At 45.0% G+C, this 20,581-nt stretch overlaps 1 protein-coding gene across 2 annotated transcripts in view; it reads right to left on the bottom strand.

Annotated features, from left to right (window-relative positions):
- DYM (dymeclin) overlaps window positions 1-20,581 on the bottom strand; it is a 516,199-nt gene that overhangs the window by 247,655 nt on the left and 247,963 nt on the right. For both annotated transcript variants that reach the window (XM_075586074.1, XM_075586063.1), the window contains exon 13: window positions 19,939-20,033. In XM_075586074.1, coding sequence (XP_075442189.1) covers window positions 19,939-20,033 — 95 coding nt within the window. The remainder of the gene's footprint in view (window positions 1-19,938; window positions 20,034-20,581) is intronic.

Here is a 20,581-nt window from a genome sequence, read left to right on the forward strand (position 1 = left end):
CTGTGCTGCGAGTCACAGTGAATTGTAAGACTGTGCTGCGAGTCACAGTGAATTGTAAGACTGTGCTGCGAGTCACAGTGAATTGTAAGACTGTGCTGCGAGTCACAGTGAATTGTAAGACTTTGCTGCGAGTCACAGCGAATTGTAAGACTGTGCTGCGAGTCACAGTGAATTGTAAGACTGTGCTGCGAGTCACAGTGAATTGTAAGACTGTGCTGCGAGTCACAGTGAATTGTAAGACTGTGCTGCGAGTCACAGTGAATTGTAAGACTGTGCTGCGAGTCACAGTGAATTGTAAGACTGTGCTTCGAGTCACAGCGAATTGTAAGACTGTGCTGCGAGTCACAGTGAATTGTAAGACTGTGCTGCGAGTCACAGTAAATTGTAAGATTGTGCTGCGAGTCACAGCGAATTGTAAGACTGTGCTGCGAGTCACAGTGAATTGTAAGACTGTGTTGCGAGTCACAGTGAATTGTAAGACTGTGCTGCGAGTCACAGTGAATTGTAAGACTTTGCTGCGAGTCACAGCGAATTGTAAGACTTTGCTGCGAGTCACAGTGAATTGTAAAACTGTGCTGCGAGTCAGTGAATTGTAAGACTGTGCTGCGAGTCAGTGAATTGTAAGACTGTGCTGCGAGTCAGTGAATTGTAAGACTTTGCTGCGAGTCACAGTGAATTGTAAAACTGTGCTGCGAGTCAGTGAATTGTAAAACTGTGCTGCGAGTCACAGTGAATTGTAAGACTGTGCTGCGAGTCACAGTGAATTGGTAGACTTTGCTGCGAGTCACAGTGAATTTTAAGACTGTGCTGCGAGTCACAGTGAATTGTAAGACTGTGCTGCGAGTCACAGTAAATTGTAAGATTGTGCTGCGAGTCACAGTGAATTGTAAGATTGTGCTGCGAGTCACAGTGAATTGTAAGACTGTGCTGCGAGTCACAGTAAATTGTAAGATTGTGCTGCGAGTCACAGTGAATTGTAAGACTGTGCTGCGAGTCACAGTAAATTGTAAGATTGTGCTGCGAGTCACAGTGAATTGTAAGATTGTGCTGCGAGTCACAGTGAATTGATGGTGGAAATGTGCGATTTCTGAGAACATTTTAGCCCTTAAAACTTCTGTGAACTGTTTTGCTGGGTCACACCAGCGAAAACGTTTGTGATTGCATTTCGGAAAGTTTTGCACTTCTCTAGTCTACTTGCGGCTGTAAAAAGGTGCAGCAGGGAAACCAGCTAAATTCTGACGTTTCGTTTGTACTGAATTCGAGATAACTGCAGCAGAAGATCCTTTCATTTAGAGTGGAGCTTCGTCATATTGGGGAAACCAGTCCTTGTTTCACAACATAGCTAAAACTTGCAGGCCAAGTACATGGACACCTAAAAATATATCTCCGTTCAGATAAGCTACATACAGTAGTTCACAGGACATCCAGCCTCATTCTGCAGCATGGGGCATATCCATAAATGTACAAATTCAGTAATCCCTGTCACTGCTGGGGAGAGGGGGGGGGGGGGGGGCAGCAAAGAAATGCAGAGTAAGGGGATTAACACAGATCCAGCCTGAAATGTACCGAAGACAGGAAATAACATGGTTTAGAAATTATAATAAAACTGCTGCTGCCTTTTACAAGGCGAGTACACGAGTCACAGACATGCAGCCACCTCTAAGTGGGCCTTGTCTATGAAGCTTGTAGGAGGTAAGAATGTGTGCTGAGTGGGCAGCCAGCGGTGCCCACACTGACTTTAACGCTCTGCAGCACTCCTGTACATTCTGTTCAAGTCTAAGTGTTTAGAAAAAACAAGTTCTTCATTAACAAAAGGGCCTGCAACCCCTTTCCACAGTAAGGTAGTTCAAAAGAATCTTTTTTTTCTTCTTTTTAACAAACAAAATGAAAGATAAGCCTACTTCTGTGTTTCTTTGAACGGTTTTGTTATTGTTGGAAAGAAGTCATTTTTAAAATACGAACACGTATGTGCTGAGGGTTAAAATACTAGATGAGCCCTATTCCCGCTTCCGTAGTGTTCACCAAACAATAACACCGCAAGGAACTGCAGCAGGAATAATGTAATTAGTGTTTATGCAGCAGCATGTGAATGAATCAACATTACTCTTGCACACAATGCAAAGTCAATTTTAGGTGCAAGAGGCATAACCGAAACAACGCGCAAAGTGCACATGGAATGAACACTCCTGATGATGGATGCCTCTTCACAAGAGAAGGGCTAGCAGTGGGCTCGGCAGCACAGACAGAACTCATCACACTCACATCTAGTTGCGTTTGTAAGAAGTGTTTGTTCACATACTGTTTTATGAATACAAATCAATGGCTGCCCAAAAGTAATTCTGCACATTATAAAGGCTTTAAAATAAACACTAAAATGAAGTGGCCGCACTTACGTCAGGTAATAAGCCAGACTCCATGAAGCTAACCTGCTGCAGTCTCTTGCATTTACGCTGTGTCCTAAATGCTACTCTATGAATTTTAGTAAACAGCTTCACCATTCCCCAAGTAAAAAGTCAATTGATCCAAGAGGATGGTTTGCCACTAAATCATCGGGGGTCAACAGGCGGCCCAGGGGCCACATGCAGCCCTCGGAGGGTTTACCTGGGGCCCCCAACTGTTGGGCACCCCAGTAGCCCACTCTCCCTCAATCCCCAGTGCAGAGGGAGTGGAGATGTTGCTGGTGTAGATCATAGCTTCTTCACTGAGCGGTCTAGTGGCCGTGCTAATCAAGTCCACATGGTAAGGAGAGGGCACTAAGAAGCCAACTACAGTTAGCAGGAATAGGCTTATACCCATGATTGCAACATCCCTTCTGCATGTGCGTGCGTGCGCCTTTTTGGACGGCTCCTGAGGTATACAGTATCATGTTACCACTGCACTATACTCTTGCCTTCCATATCAAACAGTTGGAACTTCCAGCACTACCTATCCTCTCATTATTCAACAGTCTAGTTCTCCCCTTTGAGCAGGGGCACCCGTGAAGGATTTTTCAAATCTCTGGGTGCCCCCGCTCATCAGACCTTACTTATCCCCTCCTCACTCACACCACACCCAGCCACCCCTTTCTTACACAATCCACATTCACCCTCACACATCATAACCACCCTTTCATTAACACACACTCCACATTTATCCCTACACAAAGTCAACAAACCACTTGCCCCCATAAAGCCCTTACTCCTCCTCCCCTCAGCCTTCCCATACACACCTAGAAAATGACAGCTGCTTAACAGGCACATCCCACTCTGTCTGGAGATGGAGGCACTTCTTTCTCTACTCTTTGACCAGATGAAAGGCGAGGGGGATCACAGCCTCAACTCCAGGTACCACATGTTTCCCCTCGGGGCCACGGCCCCCTTGGAAGAGGGTCATGGCACACTAGGGAACCTCTGCAACCTGGTTGAAAAACCCTGGTCTGGCATATCGGATACAATGCTATTATCTGTATCCAACATGCATTTAACACCCTTTGCTGATTGAGTGGTCAGCAGCCCATTGTAGAGCAATGCACCCGCTTGCCCCTCTAGCAGCAAAGTGGTTGAAATGCAGAATACTGAACAGAGGATGAGCGTCATCTCCTCAGAATATGGCAGCTGAAAATAGTTGGGTAATTGGTTATTTTGGCTCTTCGCAGCTCCTAGCAGTTAGTGTACGTGTAGCTGCAAGCTGCGGAGGAAGCAGCTCCTTCATACCTTGTCTTGCTATGCCTCACCAAATACAATATGCAAAACAAACCATGAATAACCAGTAACTTTCATCTGTTTGAACATCAGGTTCAGATACCAGCAGCATAGGCATCTCATGCTACAATCTTGAGACCCAAATGCTGCTACCCCCATAGTGGAAAACACAGAACCGATTTGCATGGTTGACCAGACACAAAGCGACATAGGTCTCCAGCAGTGCTCTCATACACTATAAATACTGTTCACCAAGGGATACAAAACATTGAGATACATTCTTCAGGCACTGCAGCTTATATGATATGGGAAGCACTGTGTCATTGTGCTTATTCTTTTCATAACGCAAACCTCTGGGATAAGTCTGAAAATACTAACTAAAATGTTGACCTGCGTGATATAATTATTTCAATGGAAAAAATGTAAGCACATGAGATATCAATTTGTTGGAGTGAGCACTTACGGGGAGATTTAACTACTCTGCTTTCAAAGGAAAGACCCTTCAGAAGTAATGAGATCAGTATGTTGGCATGCACAGCTACAAACGCTATTCTAAATTGAGCAGAAAGAATACATGTAGTAACAAGCATTAATCCATTCAAGCTATTACATTTAAGAATCAGTAAAGTCAGGCTTGGACTGGCCCACGGAGAAGCTACAGAAACCCTAGGTAAGCCTTTCAAATCAAATCTCTACTATACAGTCTTAACAAAGAGGACTCAGGACAGTGTTATGAGTCTCCCTCTGCTGGATGACAATGGAAACCACAATGGCTGTACAGTGCATACTGAGATACCCATGCAGCTCACAGTGCATCCTAAGATCCCCATGCAGCTCACAGTGCATCCTGAGATCCCCATGCAGCTCACAGTGCATCCTGAGATCCCCATGCAGCTCACAGTGCATCCTGAGATCCCCATGCAGCTCACAGTGCATCCTGAGATCCCCATGCAGCTCACAGTGCATCCTGAGATCCCCATGCAGCTCACAGTGCATCCTGAGAACCCCATGCAGCTCACCCTGAGATCCCCATGCAACTCACAGCCCATCCTGAGATCCCCGTGCAGCTCACAACACATCCTGAGATCCCCATGCAGCTCACAGTGCATCCTGAGATCCCCATGCAGCTCACAGTGCATCCTGAGATCCCCGTGCAGCTCACAGTGCATCCTGAGATCCCCATGCAGCTTACAGTGCATCCTGCGATCCCCATGCATCTCACAGTGCATCCTGAGATCCCCATGCAGCTCACAGTGCATCCTGAGATCCCCATGCAGCTCACAGTGCATCCTGGGATCCCCATGCAGCTCACAGTGCATCCTGAGATCCCCGTGCAGCTCACAGTGCACCCTGAGATCCCCATGCAGCTCACAGTGCATCCTGAGATCCCCATGCATCTCACAGTGCATCCTGAGATCCCCATGCAGCTCACAGTGCATCCTGGGATCCCCATGCAGCTCACAGTGCATCCTGAGATCCCCATGCAGCTCACAGTGCATCCTGAGATCCCCATGCAGCTCACAGTGCATCCCGAGTTCCCCATGCAGCTCACAGTGCATCCTGAGATCCCCATGCAGCTCACCTTGAGATCCCCATGCAGCTCACAGTGCATCCTGAGATCCCCATGCAGCTCACAGCGCATCCTGAGATCCCCATGCAGCTCACCCTGAGATCCCCATGCAGCTCACCCTGAGATCCCCATGCAGCTCACAGTGCATCCTGAGATCCTCATGCAGCTCACAGCGCATCCTGAGATCCCCATGCAGCTCACAGTGCATCCTGAGATCCCCGTGCAGCTCGCAGTGCATCCTGAGATCCCCGTGCAGCTCACAGTGCATCCTGAGATCCCCATGCAGCTCACAGTGCAGGGGAAGCGGGTCTCAGAGTGGCAGACCGTGCAAGAGAAAAATGAATCAATACAGGTACAGTATATGGTATAGCCAGAGGAACTTCCCCAAAACGTTAGAGCAGAGGAGTAGGTGAGACAGAAGGTATTGATATATCCTTGTGATTTGTTCCCTATCTGGAACTTACTCATAAAAAGGTACAGTTCCACTTCAGTCCTAATTGAATATTTTGTATGGTCTCATCACGCATTTGCCCGTTAAATAATCCAGTAGTGTCTAATTTTGATCCGATATAAATACCTTTTTTGTGAATATTAAAAATGGACATCCAAGATCACTGAAACTTACTATAACAGATTGCTATATTTTATTACCTCATGCATCAATGTATTACTGCAATGACGCACTGACAATGTTAGTGTTACATTGTAATACAAGAAAATATAACTCACGCAAAAATGGATTGTTGCTGCACTCTTTCCTTTGTTCAGGGGTTCTCAACTCCAGTCCTCAAGAAACCCTAACAGGTCAGGTTTTAAGAATATCCCAGCTTCAGCACAGGTGGTGGAGTCTTCAGCTGAGCCACCTGTGCTGAAGCTGGGATATCTGGAAAACCTGACCTGTTGGTGGCCCTTGAGGACTGGAGTTGAGAACCCTTGCCGTAGTTATTTATGAGCCCATAATTAGCGCCAAGGGTAGCCAGGCGGCTTCTCCAAAAATACTGGAAATAATGCTGAAAGGTGCAACGCGCTCGACACACACACACACACACACACACACACACACACACACACACACACACCTCTCCCCGCTCCATGCTGTTTCCTCCTCTCCTAGCAACACCCCCCCACCCCCACCTCTCATGGCTCCATGCTGTTTCCTCCTCTCCTTGCCACCCCCCCAAACCTCTCACCGCTCCATGCTGTTTCCTCTACTCCTTGCCACCACCCCCACCCCCCCAGGCTCCTGACACCACCTCCTGATTGGCTGCTGCTGGGTAATGCAGCCAATCAGGATGGAGAAAGCGGCCCAGCCCCCTAGCAACAGCCCTACTCAAGGAACTCTTGCGGCCCCCCCCAAGCCGGTCAGGTCACTATGTCCGGAGAGGTAATACTGATATACACATAAATGCCCAGTATTATCTCTACTTCTATCTCTTTTACTGGAGAGAGGATCCAAATACAGGACAGTCCAGTTCAATACTGGATACCTGGCATTTATTTGTAAATACTTACACACACACAACACACAGTAGGTGTAGTATGATTGCCAACACATCCCAGGCTGATCTAGGTCGCTACAGGTTCTGAGCTTCAACCAGTGATTGCACCAAATAGCTCTGACACTGACACTATTGGCAATACTGTAGGTGCAGCTGGGCTTTTAAGAGTTACAGGGCATTCTTGTTGGAAAGTATGCAAGTCAGATTCAGCATAATTAAGTACAAAGATAAATCTGCATCCATAGAGGTGAAGGCGCACAGCAAGGAGAGTGGGTCAAAAAGCTAGTTTAAAAATATTCTTTATTGATCCATAAAAGAAGAATGGAGGGGCAAAAAAACCCTCCTACATGTTTCGTGCACCAAGCACTTTATCAAGGGGTGTTTTTTTTTTTAGTGTTCCAGGGCCCATCCCAATGATGTTCTGTGCAGGGGGTTGCGTCTTTGTTCAGTTCCTTCACGGAATATAGGTCCCCATTAAGGATACCACACCGCAGGATTCTTCACTTAATCATTACCCCTTAGGCTGCGGTCCCAGTACACCCTGTGCGCACGGCGCGGCGTGCACTGTGCGTGTAAGCACCGCCCCTCAATGGGGCTGGGCCCACTACGCACCGTCACGCAGAAGGTGCATCCGCGCCGTGCGGCAGGGTTTTTCACAACTCAATACAATTGAGTTTAGTCCTAGCGACGGAGGCGTGGCCACGCCCCCACCGGCGGTTCACCCAATGAGGGCGAACCAGCCGCGTGACGTAATGGCCACGCCCCCGCAAATCCCCGACCACACCCCCTCCCGTCGCAAGCTCCCCTCTCCCTGTCAGACCGCAGATCGCGGTTAGCGCTGTGACAAGCGCCGCCCCCCCCCGCCGGGCGCGCGTGTCACAGACATTACTGGGACCGCAGCCTTATGGTGTTTTTTGGACTCACAAATTGTGTACTTACAACAGACCCGGCATTGGAACGCAGGTTCCACACAAAGAATGCTATACTGTAATTAAGTACAAAGATAGCCTACTGCACATATTCAGAGTCAGCACCAAAACAGTAACAAAAATCTAAACAAAGCTCAAAATGTCAGTACTTCCAAATCAAGAATACAAAGTGGCAATTCATGCTTGATTGAAGTGTCTAAACCTGCTTGTAGAAAAGGACTTTAGATGCATCATAGAGTAATGTATTTGCAAAGGCAAAACTGCTCATGCAGGGGAGGGTTTGTATGTGTTTAAGGTCCTATTGGTGAATAATATGATCAGAGCCTATAATAACAAGCACTGACCAGTTCTCCGCCTATGGACCCCCTGCCTTCCTTAGAGCCGAGAGTGATCTGTGTCAACAATCCAATTACTGTACCTCCGTTTTTCAGCAGCAAAATATATTGTAATGGGATTGTGGCTACTGCATTTTAAGAGAGTTGCAGCAGATTAAAGGGAGGGCCTTACAGGTCCAGTTGCCTCGGGCTTCTCCACAGCCATTTCACTACAGGAAGATGGAAATATACAAGTCCAGGGCTGTGTCATGCACGAACAGAAACACTAAATTGGTTCCCAGAGCTTTTCTTTAAATATACATATATACATATATAAAAAGCTTATTCTTTCACCATTATCTGCATTTCCTAGAAAACACGCCAAGTATGCAGACAGCCCGCATCCACAGATAACACGCAGTATCGCTGCATTCATTAGACCGTCAGACAGCTGTCTCATGGGAAGGATCCTGCCAAGAGCCAACTTCATTTAAACTTTAACCCTTTCACCGCAGAACAACTTCTTAACCAGAGCTGGCGTAAGGTTCGTAACTACCGGATGGGGTTTGTGGGAGTTTTTTTTTTTAGCTCGAGTCAATCATGGCACAGAAGAGATGCAAATAAAACTTACAACCCTCCGTCTTGCCAGGAGTTCTCAGTAAACTGTTTACAGCTAAACTATGATACCGACATGTTCCCCAAGCATAAACCTTTTGGTTTTGGTAGCCAATGTAATCCATATCTAAGAACTATTTTTTTTTTTTTTTTCTCGTGTGTTATCTTAAAAAAGAAAAATGTCAAGAATATTCCCATAAGAGTACAGGAGAGCAGAACCAGGCGATTATAAAGAAAAGTACAAAGAAGAGCATCTTTCATTAGAGCAGCGAGTGTTGGTGTTTGAAAGCAGCACAACATGCTGTCCGGTATTTCTACACGGAATGAGATGTTGGGTCACGGCCGTTTTTCCGCGACCAAAACTCCGCCGGCACTTCACCTCAGACGAACCCTCCACCGCAGCCGATTTGCCGCTGGAATCTCGGTCGCCAGCCACTTTCAAGCTAAGTTTTACTACTGGGTAGGGGGTTAATTTAAGGGTTATGGTAGGGGGTTTACTTACATTAGCGACCAAGTGCACGGTGGCAGAGTGAGATGCGGCGGAGCACCGGCGGCCTTTTGGACGCGGCAAAACGGCTGCAACCAACTATTCTAGCCCGATTTTTACATGCCTCCAACTCATGTCTCTACAGAAAACAATGTATTACAGCAATTGAGATATATATAGCAGGGGGGTCTCCGAAGCTGAACTGCGTTAATTTCAGTTCTGGGGACGCCCTGCTTCCCGAGATACCTCTTGCCGGTAGCAGCTCCGGCTGGGCGCTGTGTGGCGAACATGACAGCGGCTTAGATGTCCCGCAGGCCAATAGGAAGCTGTGACATCATCCCTTGGGGCTTCCAATTGGCCCACGTGACAAGAACATTTAAAGCCTCCAGAGTTGCTACCGGCATCATCTAAGGCGGTAGCTCGGGGAGCAGGGGGTGCCCCTGTAGCTGAAATTAACACAGTTCAGCATCCGGAGACCCCCTACTTCAATCCTATTTTTTTTTTCTTAAACATGTTCTGCTGCTTTAAATTAGCTCCAACATACTCTTGCCTGCTACAGTATGTCTGCAACGTTCAGCCTGCGCTGTCCTCTTATTTCTAATCAATAGTAGTATTACAACAATGGAGTTTCTTTATAGGTGGTCAGGGTGGGTTAGACGGATCAGTAACCCTAATTAGGAGTAGGAGCCTAAAGTATTATTTTTTTTTTATTCTCTGAGAGACTTTAGATGGTTCTAGCCATACTGACTCAGAAAGGTCTGTACATTAATTGCTGTGTGAAAGCACCAATTCTACTTGGCAACGTGTATTGAATTTGCAATAAAGTTAACAGGAGTTTCATAATTTAAGATGTACTGTATTTAATTATACGGCTTTGCATTAAAAGTCATAAGCCAGATTTAAGAGTTCCCACAAAAAGTATATTACATTTTTTTTTTAAATTGAAAACTGGTGAAGATTAGTATATGTAATTAGCAAGAGGATGGACAGGTAAATACAGTTTCTTAAATAAAAAAATAAATACTTTAAACAACTAAAGTGCTTAATGCATATACAGATGTAGACAACGTAATTGCATCTGCTGGAGTGCTCCCCCGGGTAAAATATCACAGTTGCCCGCCCGCTGCTCGTACACGGTTAATTCAAAACAACGGCCGCCTCTTGCTCTGCTACGTTGTGTACAGGTATGTCCCACTGCAGGGCGTCAGTAGGGTTGCCAGGTGTCTGGTTTTGAACAAGCCACCTGGCATCCCTATGCGTCGGCCATCACAATAACGTTGGTTACATCTGTGGTTCAAAGTGGCTGACCAAAGCATTCGGCCGAAAATGCCCACCGACTTTTTATATACGAAAAGGCCCCAATTAGTGTTTATTGGTGAAGCACCAACATATTCCGCGCTACGTTGGTGGTACATCAATTACAAACAGAATGATATACAAATAAGGACAAGCATGCACAAACAGATACCGTAGGTAATGAGGGCCCTGCATGCAAAAACTTACACTCTACAGGGAATAAGGGGCAATGCTGAAACAAACGGTAAAGTGGCTGCTCAGTGTGGGACGGAGTGTGCCTCAGGGTGGAGTATGGTCCAGCCCCACTAAGGTTTTGAGGTGTGGATGTTAGGGGGTGATAGATAACATGGAGTTTGGTCGAGCCGTACAGCTGGTACCAAGAGGGTAAAGTGGGGTGGGGAGGAGTGTAAGGTGGTGGCAGGGGTAGATGTTAGGGGTATGCCAGATAGGCTTCCTTAAAAAAGGCTGGGGGACAGTCTGAGGGTGTGTGGGAGGGAATTCCAGATAGAGGGGGGAGCCAGGGCGGAGTCTTGTACGTGGGAGTGAGAGGAGGCAATAAGGCAGGAGTAGAGGCAGATGCGTGGGCAGAATGGATGTGGCGTTAGAAATATATTTGGGCATGAGGTCTGAGATGTAAGGAAGGGCAGCATTGTTGAGAGCTTTGTAAGTCAGAGCTGGGTGTTTAAATGTAATTGTAGAGGATATGAAAAGCCAGTGTATTGATTTGCGTAGTGGAGCAGCAGAAGTGGATCGTTGAGATAGAGGAGTCTGGCAGCAGCATTTTGGCTGGATTGGAGTTGGGACAGGCGGACAACGGGAAATCCAACTAGGAGGTTGCAGCAGTCAAGGCGAGAAGAGATAAGCGAGTGAATTAGGATTTTAGTCGCGTCATGAGTCAGAAAAGGGTGTATCCTAGCAATATTTCGGAGGTAGCAGGACTTAGTGAGGGCTTGAATGTGAAGAATGAAGGGAGGGCAAAGTAAAAAACGTCCCATAGGCTGCGGGTTTGGTCCGCTGATGAGATTGTGGTGTTATTGACAGCGATGTAGGGTGACAGTGCCGAGGGGGAAAGATTATTAATTCTGTTTTGGATATGTTAAGCTTCAGGAAATGGTGGGACATGCAGGAGGAGATTGCGGACAGCCAGTTGGTGACCTGGGAGGCGGAGAGGGCAGAGTAGGAGAAGGCAGAGTAGGAGAGGGCAGAGTAGGAGAGGTACATTTGGGTGTCAACTGCATAGAGATGATACTGAAAGTCAAAAGATTGTAATACTCTCCATCAGGCACAGGGGTGGGCAGCTCCAGTCCTCAAGGGCCACAAACAGGTCAGGTTTACAGGATATTCCTGCTTCAGCACAGGTGGCTCAATCAATGGCTCAGTCTTTGATGGCACCACCTGTGCTGAATCAGGGATATCTTGAAAACCCAACCTTTGGTGGCCCTTGAGGACTGGGAGTTGTCTACTCCTGCCCTAGGGGGGCAAGCTCATGTTTAATTGCCTGCCTGGGTAGATACTGTATCACCACCACTCCAGAATCGTTTATTATTTTGTCTTCGACTAAGCCACTGATTGAGCCACCTGTGCTGAAGCAGGGATATCTTGAAAAAGCAACCGGTTGGTGGCCCTTGAGGACTGGAATTGCCCACCCCATGTCTAGCGCCTCACCACTAAAATGTATGCTGCATTAGGGTAATGGGCATCTCTGTCCGCCGATGTACTGTGGTATCATCTGTTGAACGTCACGTAACGCTGGTCTGGAAGTCTAGTCTCGTGGCTCAGAAACCTCAGACCCTGTTCCAAAACTACAACTACTAACCATGAGGGTATTTGTAATGGAAGGATGCACGCTTTAATGAACCCCTGCTCGTATAAATGCGATTGCACCATCCCGTGTAACTGAAAAGCCGAAGAACAGTGTCAACATTACCAGTTTGTAGACATAACAAAAACATGCCAGACTTTAAGTACAACTAAACTGTCTCTGTTTCGTTCATTTAACTAATTTGCTCCCGAGTTCCTGTGCCTATAATGCAGTGCAAAGACATATGGAATAGTACAGTAAAAGCAGACACTGTTTGTTGTAAATGTGCAAATTCCCTCCCCATCTTTTGTTACTGATGGTTATTTTGACCAAGGAGATCCCCTATAGTCGCTGCCGGTGAGAATGCAATGGTGACCTGGGATAGAACAAGATGGTCGCTGATAATTTCATCACTTCTGAGCAACACAGATTTCTGATTTGATGTTAAATCATGAATACATTTGACGGGAGCACTTTGCAAAGTCATAACCGTGAGGGGTTATTCTATAGCTTTAAGGATTTCATTAAATATATGTGGATAAAGCTCAAACAGGTAACCAGCAGAGATTGATTAGTACATGAATCACCTCAAACTGGTTAAAACATAAAAAAGATGAACTAAAAAAGTTAAAAAAGGAGAAATACTTTATTTTGTTACGGGAATCCGTTAATTTGGACCCTTTTTTAAACATACATAACTTTGTATGAGCTGAGTTCTAAAAAAAATGTAGTCATAATACTGATATTAACAGGATATATCCCCATCAACATGTGTGCGCCCTCATCAAGAGCCTGATTGTAGACCTAATGGCAAAGATATTGGTGGCATTAAAGCTTGAGCACTGTCCCATCACTATTTGTGGGATTAGGAGTTGATTTAACATTAGGTGCTCCAAGGTAGTTAGTAGGTGGTCTTATGATAGAGATGTTCGATTAGTGCCACTGCCCATGCGTAACGTGAACGTGGTTTGCAATCCTACAAAGACGTGGCTGCTTTCGTTTATTCAAAAACGGTGCACAAACCAGGGATCATCAACGAGAGAGTATTTGTTAATCAAGTATTTCATCTACCCTTATCCACCCCAGAAAGGCCAATCAAGATACTGTATACGAATAGAGGTAGAGAGGGGGCTTTGGCTATGCAAACACGTGCTGAACACAGGGATATGGCCCAAACGAAAAAGGAGGAAATAAAACCCCGAGCTCTAAGCTTTCACGTGTTTACAAACTAAAAGTTAAAAATGATTTATGGGTGTTAGGTTATGGCAAAAACACCACACACATTAACTCCTAAACATATCACTGCCGTTAGAGCACTATGTTGCTAGGAGGAACTGCCCCTTTAAAAATCAGACTGTAAATCTCAGAACCATCTATTTGAGCAACAACATATTTATTTTTAAGTGCTTTATTTGCAAAATACCAAGAAAGTGACAGGTAAAATAGTCCTTATATTATCTATGCTTCATAAAATATGTACCACAAGACTAACTGCATCGGAAAGAATGTGCCAAAATTTATAGTGTTTGTATCCTCCACAGCCGGCTGTGACTCTTTTAGATGCAGTTTGAATCCCTTTTTCCATTGTGTAAATGCAGTGCGTCGCATCTCTCTTTCTCCTGCCGTAAAACAGGACCAGCAGACAGGGTCATAAATACAAGTCCTATTTCCACAGCTTGATAGCATAACATTGTTTGATGTTATAAACCATGGGCATGTGACCTTAAACAGAGGGATGGAAATGTTCCCACGTGCCAAGAAACGGCGCACGTGATCTGTCTCAGTGGGCGTGCAGTTCCCAACAAAGGAAACTTCTGGTGTGCCAAAAAGTTAAGAAAACTCCCTTTTTATACACTGATTTTGTTGGTAAGCAGAATAGTTGCGAATAAAGTTTGCATGAGCGAAACGCGTGTCGTGTGCACGTGACTGATGTCACTGTAGCAGAGTGGAGAATGTGGTTCCAGCAGCACATTGGGGCAGTCAGTCTCTGTCCTTTACCCACAAAAATTAATTTATACTGCTGCTATTTAAACTGTAAAATAATTCCCCCGAATGAAGGGGAAAAGGCTTCCATGAAATAAATAGGGTCTTTATTACCTCTTACTCTGCACTCTAACTCTGTCCTCTGATACTTATAGTAAGAGGGCTAGTCCTTACAGTCTTGAGGAACAGTGTTGGTTCTGAGTGCCATTCTCTAACTATTATTCACTTTCCCGCGTCAAACTTTGTGTCTTCTCCGAGTCTCCTCATATATTAGGTACATTGTTAAAGGCTACTGCATATTTTCACGGAAATATTTCGTTTTATCAGTAGGACTACAATAGTCAATATACAAATAACCAAAGATTTTCGGTTCAAAATAAAAGGCACATCCATTTCAGTGTGGATACAATGGCTCTCCTACTGTAACAATACCGAACACAGTGGAGAATCAACTACTAGAGTTTCTCTATGAAAACTGTACTTATGCCCTTTTAGTCCAAAATATGGTCAAACCGCTCTTACCGTAGGAAAATTAGGAGTAAAGGAGAAATAAAAATATTAAAAGTGGTTATAATTCAGACTTAACCATCTTTGCAAAATGTATCCACAAAATGTATCCATATTGTGTATGGTCACCTGGTAGAATGGCAATGTGCAGACTTTCCTCCACCCATTCTGGTACCCTACCACTGCCAGGACGTGTGTGACAAACAGGGTTGCCATCACTCGGGGTTTGACCCGGAGACTACGGGTTTTGGCCAAGTATCTCCGGGCTCTGGGTTTACCTAGTAAATATCCGGTTGGAGGCGTCTCCTGGCATCCTCGTCCTCCTCCCAGCATCTTCCCATACAACTTCTGTCAATATGGCCATGCAGCGTCAATGGCGCCGCATCTCCATGTCAACGGGAACATCACAGCATCACTTAGCATCTCGTTGTCATGGCAACCGGTGTCAAGAGATGTCACACGCCATTGCGTGGACATGGCGACGTCAAGTGACGCCTCAGTGCCATAAGGCGTCCCCGCATAGCCATGTTGATGGGTTGCTGTGGGAGATACCAGGAGGATGACGGAGACAAATGTAAGCGCTAAATTTAAAAATGTTGTCTCTGGGTTAGGCCAGGTCCCCAGTGGCTGCTGCGGCGCGCGCTACAGCGTGCGTGCCACACACCACAGCACAGCTCTCTATGGGGCAAGCCCCAGTGGCCGTGTGTGTGGGTGCACAAAGTGTGGTGACACATACGCTGGCAGGGAAGTCAAGAATTTTGTCTTCCCGTGACGCGATCACATGGTTGGTGCGCAGCCAATAGCAGGGCAGATATACCCCGTCATGGCCGCACCCCCCGTCATGGCCATACCACCCCCGTGCATCACATCTCTCCCCTACAGACCGCACAACACGGCTTTCAACTGTGCACGCGCCGCTAAGCACACGTGCTGCAGGTAACACTGGGGCCACATATCTTTTGTCACCAGGGTTACCACCTTCAGTAGAAGGTGGCAACCCTGGTGACAAAAGACATGCAGATATGGTCGGTGTGAAGGGAACCTATGACTGCCCAAAACAACTGTTGGTAATAGAGGGAAAAATACTATCTGCCCCCTTGTCTAATTATCTGTCTAGGGAACAAATGGGCCCTATTAGAAATACCAGTTTATGCAGATCCGATACAGACGTATCTACCAATTATTCTGTAGAAGAAGTTGATTTTCATTACAACAAAGGTTTACATTGGCATTACCCTCTTGAAGCCAAGTTATTTGTAATACTAATCAGAGTATTGAAAAGGATAAAAGAACAGAACAGGCCCCTAATCAAGCTGTACATTGTACTTAAACTCTTTAGAATTCACACAAATAGTACAGTATTACTTACTGTATACACGGATTCCAGCCCCACACCCGCATGCTTCATTTTGCCCGGTAATCCCACATACACCATGTTGTCTCCCTGAGCTATAAATCCCTGCAAGAGGCGGCATCATAACACACCAGGACTTTCAAGTTTAAAACAAGAATATGCCATTATTGCAAAATAGATTCTTAGGTGAATACAATAGAAATCTGCTCAATTTTGAATGTCCTTGTGAAACCCTCAATATATTAATGGTTAAAAGTTGTTAGATCAGTACAAGCCGTTCTATTTATTACACTACACCACTGTTGAGCAAGTTATATTACTACTTAAAATAACACAGACAGCTAGATGATTGCGGCCACTTCTTGTCTGAGAACTCTAACCACTCACACCATGCTGAAAAGTCCCCAACTTCTCACAATCATTTGCAGAGCTTTTGTGCTGTCTGTGGAACGATAGTGAGATCTTGCTCCCCACACAAAGTGTTACTGATACAAATAAGGAGTTGTCAGGGCTCACCAAGACGTGTGTCTTTTCCCACAGTCTCACACACTTCACAACCACGTTGGCATTACTACAGTACCACAAATGATTATAAAAACATGTATCACAATGTGTAGAATTAGTTTAGAACACTTTAAATACACAAACTAAAGATCCACTTTATTTTTGATGCCATTCTCTCTGAGATATGCATTCACAGGCTCTAAATAAAAAATTAAAACTAGACCTTAAATGGTTTCAAGACTGCCTTAGCTGCCATAAAGCCGCACATTCATGCTTCAGCTTCTTATATAAGGGAACCATGGATTTTCACAATCACTGGACTGATGGCTTAGATTAGATTATACATTGATCCTCAGTATAAGTATACTGAAAAGATAAAGCGAACGCAGGAAAAAAAAATCTATATTTTATGGGTCTTAAGGGCAGCCCTAGTCTTTTCCTAATGTTGGAATCATTTATCACCCTCTTAAAATAATAATACTATATTGTCCTATGTAACACTGCAGTGTACTGTATACAGAACACAGGATTTTGCCATCATCAAAAAGCCTATGTGATGCATGAAGTACAAGAAGACTTACAGTATGTAGCTTCTTCTCTCATAAGGAGCTGGCACTCCAGGCCACTTCCACTTCTCTCACAGTGAGTGTATGTGCCAACGCATTTCAAGCGTTGCATGCATGCTCCAATTTATAGAAGGATAACAACTTGTTCTAATTTTTTACCTCGTTGTGCACACATACAAATAGAAATCTAAAGCTGCGCACACAACAAGATAGAAATATGAGCCATATGGAAAGTATTCTTGTATACACCGGGCACTTTCATGGAAACCAGGTGACTATTTTATCAACAGAGTATTCCAAAGTGAATTGATTTAGTCTCAGATAATCAGATGACCGGTGATGCGATCTGCCTGTTATCACACTGTGATTCTATTCTGTCCTATTCCATGATGCATCCTGAAATGTGTGTATATATACAGCTCAACCCCGATATAGCGCTATCTGCTATAACGCGGTTTGAGCGTGGACCCCAAATTTAAATTTTTTTTTTTGCACACACACTGCACACACCACACAGCACACAGTCTCACACAGTCTCACACAGTCTCACACAGTCTCACACAGTCTCACACAGTCAAATACACACACACACAGTCTCGCACAGTCAAATACACACACACACACACACACACACAGTCTCTTTAAGGGAGCTTGCTCTCGCAAGACGGAAGCAGAAGCAGGAAGCAGAGACAGGGAGAAGAGCTGCCAGATGCTGGGTAAGTGCTGTGTGCTGTTGCCGCTGCCCCACCGGGTCTGGGAATGCTGGGAGAGTTCTCAGCTTTCCCCCCTCCGGCAAACACAGTACCACCACAAAAAAAAATTGTTTTCGGCGGCCATTTTTTTCCGCGACCCCGTTTATAACACGGTGGTCGCGGGTGGCCCCCGAGGACCGCGCTATAACGGGGTTAAGCTGTATTTATTGGCCCAATGTTTCAGCTACCCACTGGAGCCTTTATCATCAAGAGCTCTTGATAAAGACTCCACTGAAGCCAAAACGTTGGCCCAATAAAATACATTTGTGCATATTTTTGGTGCACCTATCCTTTTCTTTTTGTACAGCACCTTAAAGGCACTCTAACAGCAGCACACTACTCACAAGTAGTCTGGTCTATACCATTTAAGTGTGTGCCCCAATTCACACACAAAATCGTGGGGAATTTTACGTTTTTTTTAATTAATCTAGTACTTTAGGGGTTAATGTGGCTACAGATTAATTTAAAAAAAATAATACAAATAAATGTTTTATGTCCAGGCTTAGTTTTAAGACTGATCTAGAGATAAGGGCATTTGTTTTGCCAGAGAGGGGATTCAATTATGGCTCTCTTGACATTTTTATAAACAGGACACTTTTAAAAGGTACTCCCAAAGCATTCCTGAGATACCCCGTGTGCATCCCAGAGAGGTGACAACAAGGTCACCACTAAGTTGGAGGACTTGATTAAAATGAAGAAATGATGGGCCTGACAGTAATTCATAAGAGTAAGACTGAGAGATTTATAAATCATTGCAAAGAGACAAATGCAATAAGGTCATACACTTGAGGTCTAGAAGGTAGCCAAACACAAATGAGTCACTCAAATTGTCAAAATGAGTCTCGCACACACACACTATTTGGGCGGGATTGCGGCTATAAAGAGACTAAACAATAGGCTGAAACACAGTGGCTGTAATAGGCGACACCTCCTCACGTACCATTAACTGATAGTAGCAAATGAGGTCTTCGGATTAGCAACTCTGCTTAAACACGTGCTGCCTAACCAGTCTAGGATAATTTACCGCTGCCAACTTGCCGGGAAGATAACACCCTAACCTTACCCCAAAAGCCTCTAACGTTAAGTCCTTGTGGCCTGACAACATTACCACGTACCGTTTTTAAAAACGCAAAAAAAAATTATTAATAACTATGTAGATCACTGCTGCACCTTCATGTATCCAGAGTGGATGGTTGACGATAGAATATAGAAGAAATATTATGCAGATTCTACATGTCTTTCCCACTGTTCTTAACATTTTATTCCCATGCCAATGCATAACAAACCTACATTATGCATCAGCTAACATAGGGAGAAGGAGCAGCTCTTTAATGTACAGTATGCTGTTTAACTACAGATATAAAAGTAACTGTGTGTGTGTGGGCAGATCTAAAAGGAGTTCTAAGGCTTGGGAGGTAGACAGTGTCACATATAAAGATAACACAGCATACAACAACTAAAAATTTGATATTTCCACATCCGCCAAGAATGATCCTCGTCACACAAATACTTAACTCCCTTCATTAGGGGCCACAGAAACTGTTCCATTGTACACATTGTGCTAATTTTCCTCAGTGTTTTTCGTGCCATAATTGGCCATTCACTCTGCGAGACGCCTGCTCCCCTCAGCCCCAAAGGACCTTGTTTTATTTCAGTTGCGCTGCAATTGTGCACGTTTACACATTTTACACGATAAAACGTAGCAGCGCCATATTTGGCCAAATGTCGTTTCGCCGAGCGCAAAAAGGAAATATTCGTTATTAAGCACGGGGCATGAAGGCAAGTCGCAGGAAAACAGGATCCATCGTCCACAAGGAAAATGTGTTACTAATCCTGTGGTCACTTTAGACTACACAAAAAAATCCCACGATAAAAAACATATATATATATCTTTTTAGATGAAAATATAATCCCTAATGGAGTCTCAAATCCTCAGCTGCACTGCATTGGTGCAGAGTAGTGATGATTCATGGAGGCTGATAGAGTGCTTTACTGTATCACAGACTACATTAGAACGCAGCCCTTTGACATCCCTTGAAGACATCATGCTGCTTGCATTTCATTCACACACATCCAGTTACCTGATGATTCTCTGAGCAGCATATTGATGAAGTGAGCGGAACTGGGCTGACATGTTTGCCAGTGCTGCCAAGCAATTTGTGTGAAGGTACTTGTCCTGTAAATGGGAGGAAAAAAAACATGCATTTTATTTTTAACCACCACTTATTTAAAACTGGATACAGCTGTGTTTTCAACCCCTTTAAAAAAAAAACATAATCTTTGTGCCGAACTATACCTAATAATGTTAGAGTAAGGTTTAGCATTACAGGCACTACAGACAGTACTGCAGGCACTACCTCAGATTAATGCAGGGGTGTGCAAACTGGGGGTGTGCGTCATTTTCTAGGGGGGCAGCTGCGGCGTTTACAGAGGCCCCGCGCTCTTCCCCAAAGCATTTAAATGAAATGCCGGGGGAGCACGTGAGGCCTCTGTATAGTCTCTTACCTGCTCTCCTGACTTCTGGTGATGCGTCAAATGACACAGCAGGGTCACATGACGCCGCATTGCCACATGACATCGTGATGTCAGAGACGCCGGAGAAAAGGTAAGGGGGTTGTTGATGTACGGGCAAATGGGGAGAGCAAGCAGGGGGCGTAGAAGAAAAAGTTTGCACACCCCTGGATTAATATATCAATCTTCTAAAAAAATAAATAAGGCAAAAAC

The sequence above is a fragment of the Ascaphus truei genome, chromosome 1 (assembly GCF_040206685.1).
Source record: "Ascaphus truei isolate aAscTru1 chromosome 1, aAscTru1.hap1, whole genome shotgun sequence".
NCBI lineage: Eukaryota > Metazoa > Chordata > Amphibia > Anura > Ascaphidae > Ascaphus > Ascaphus truei.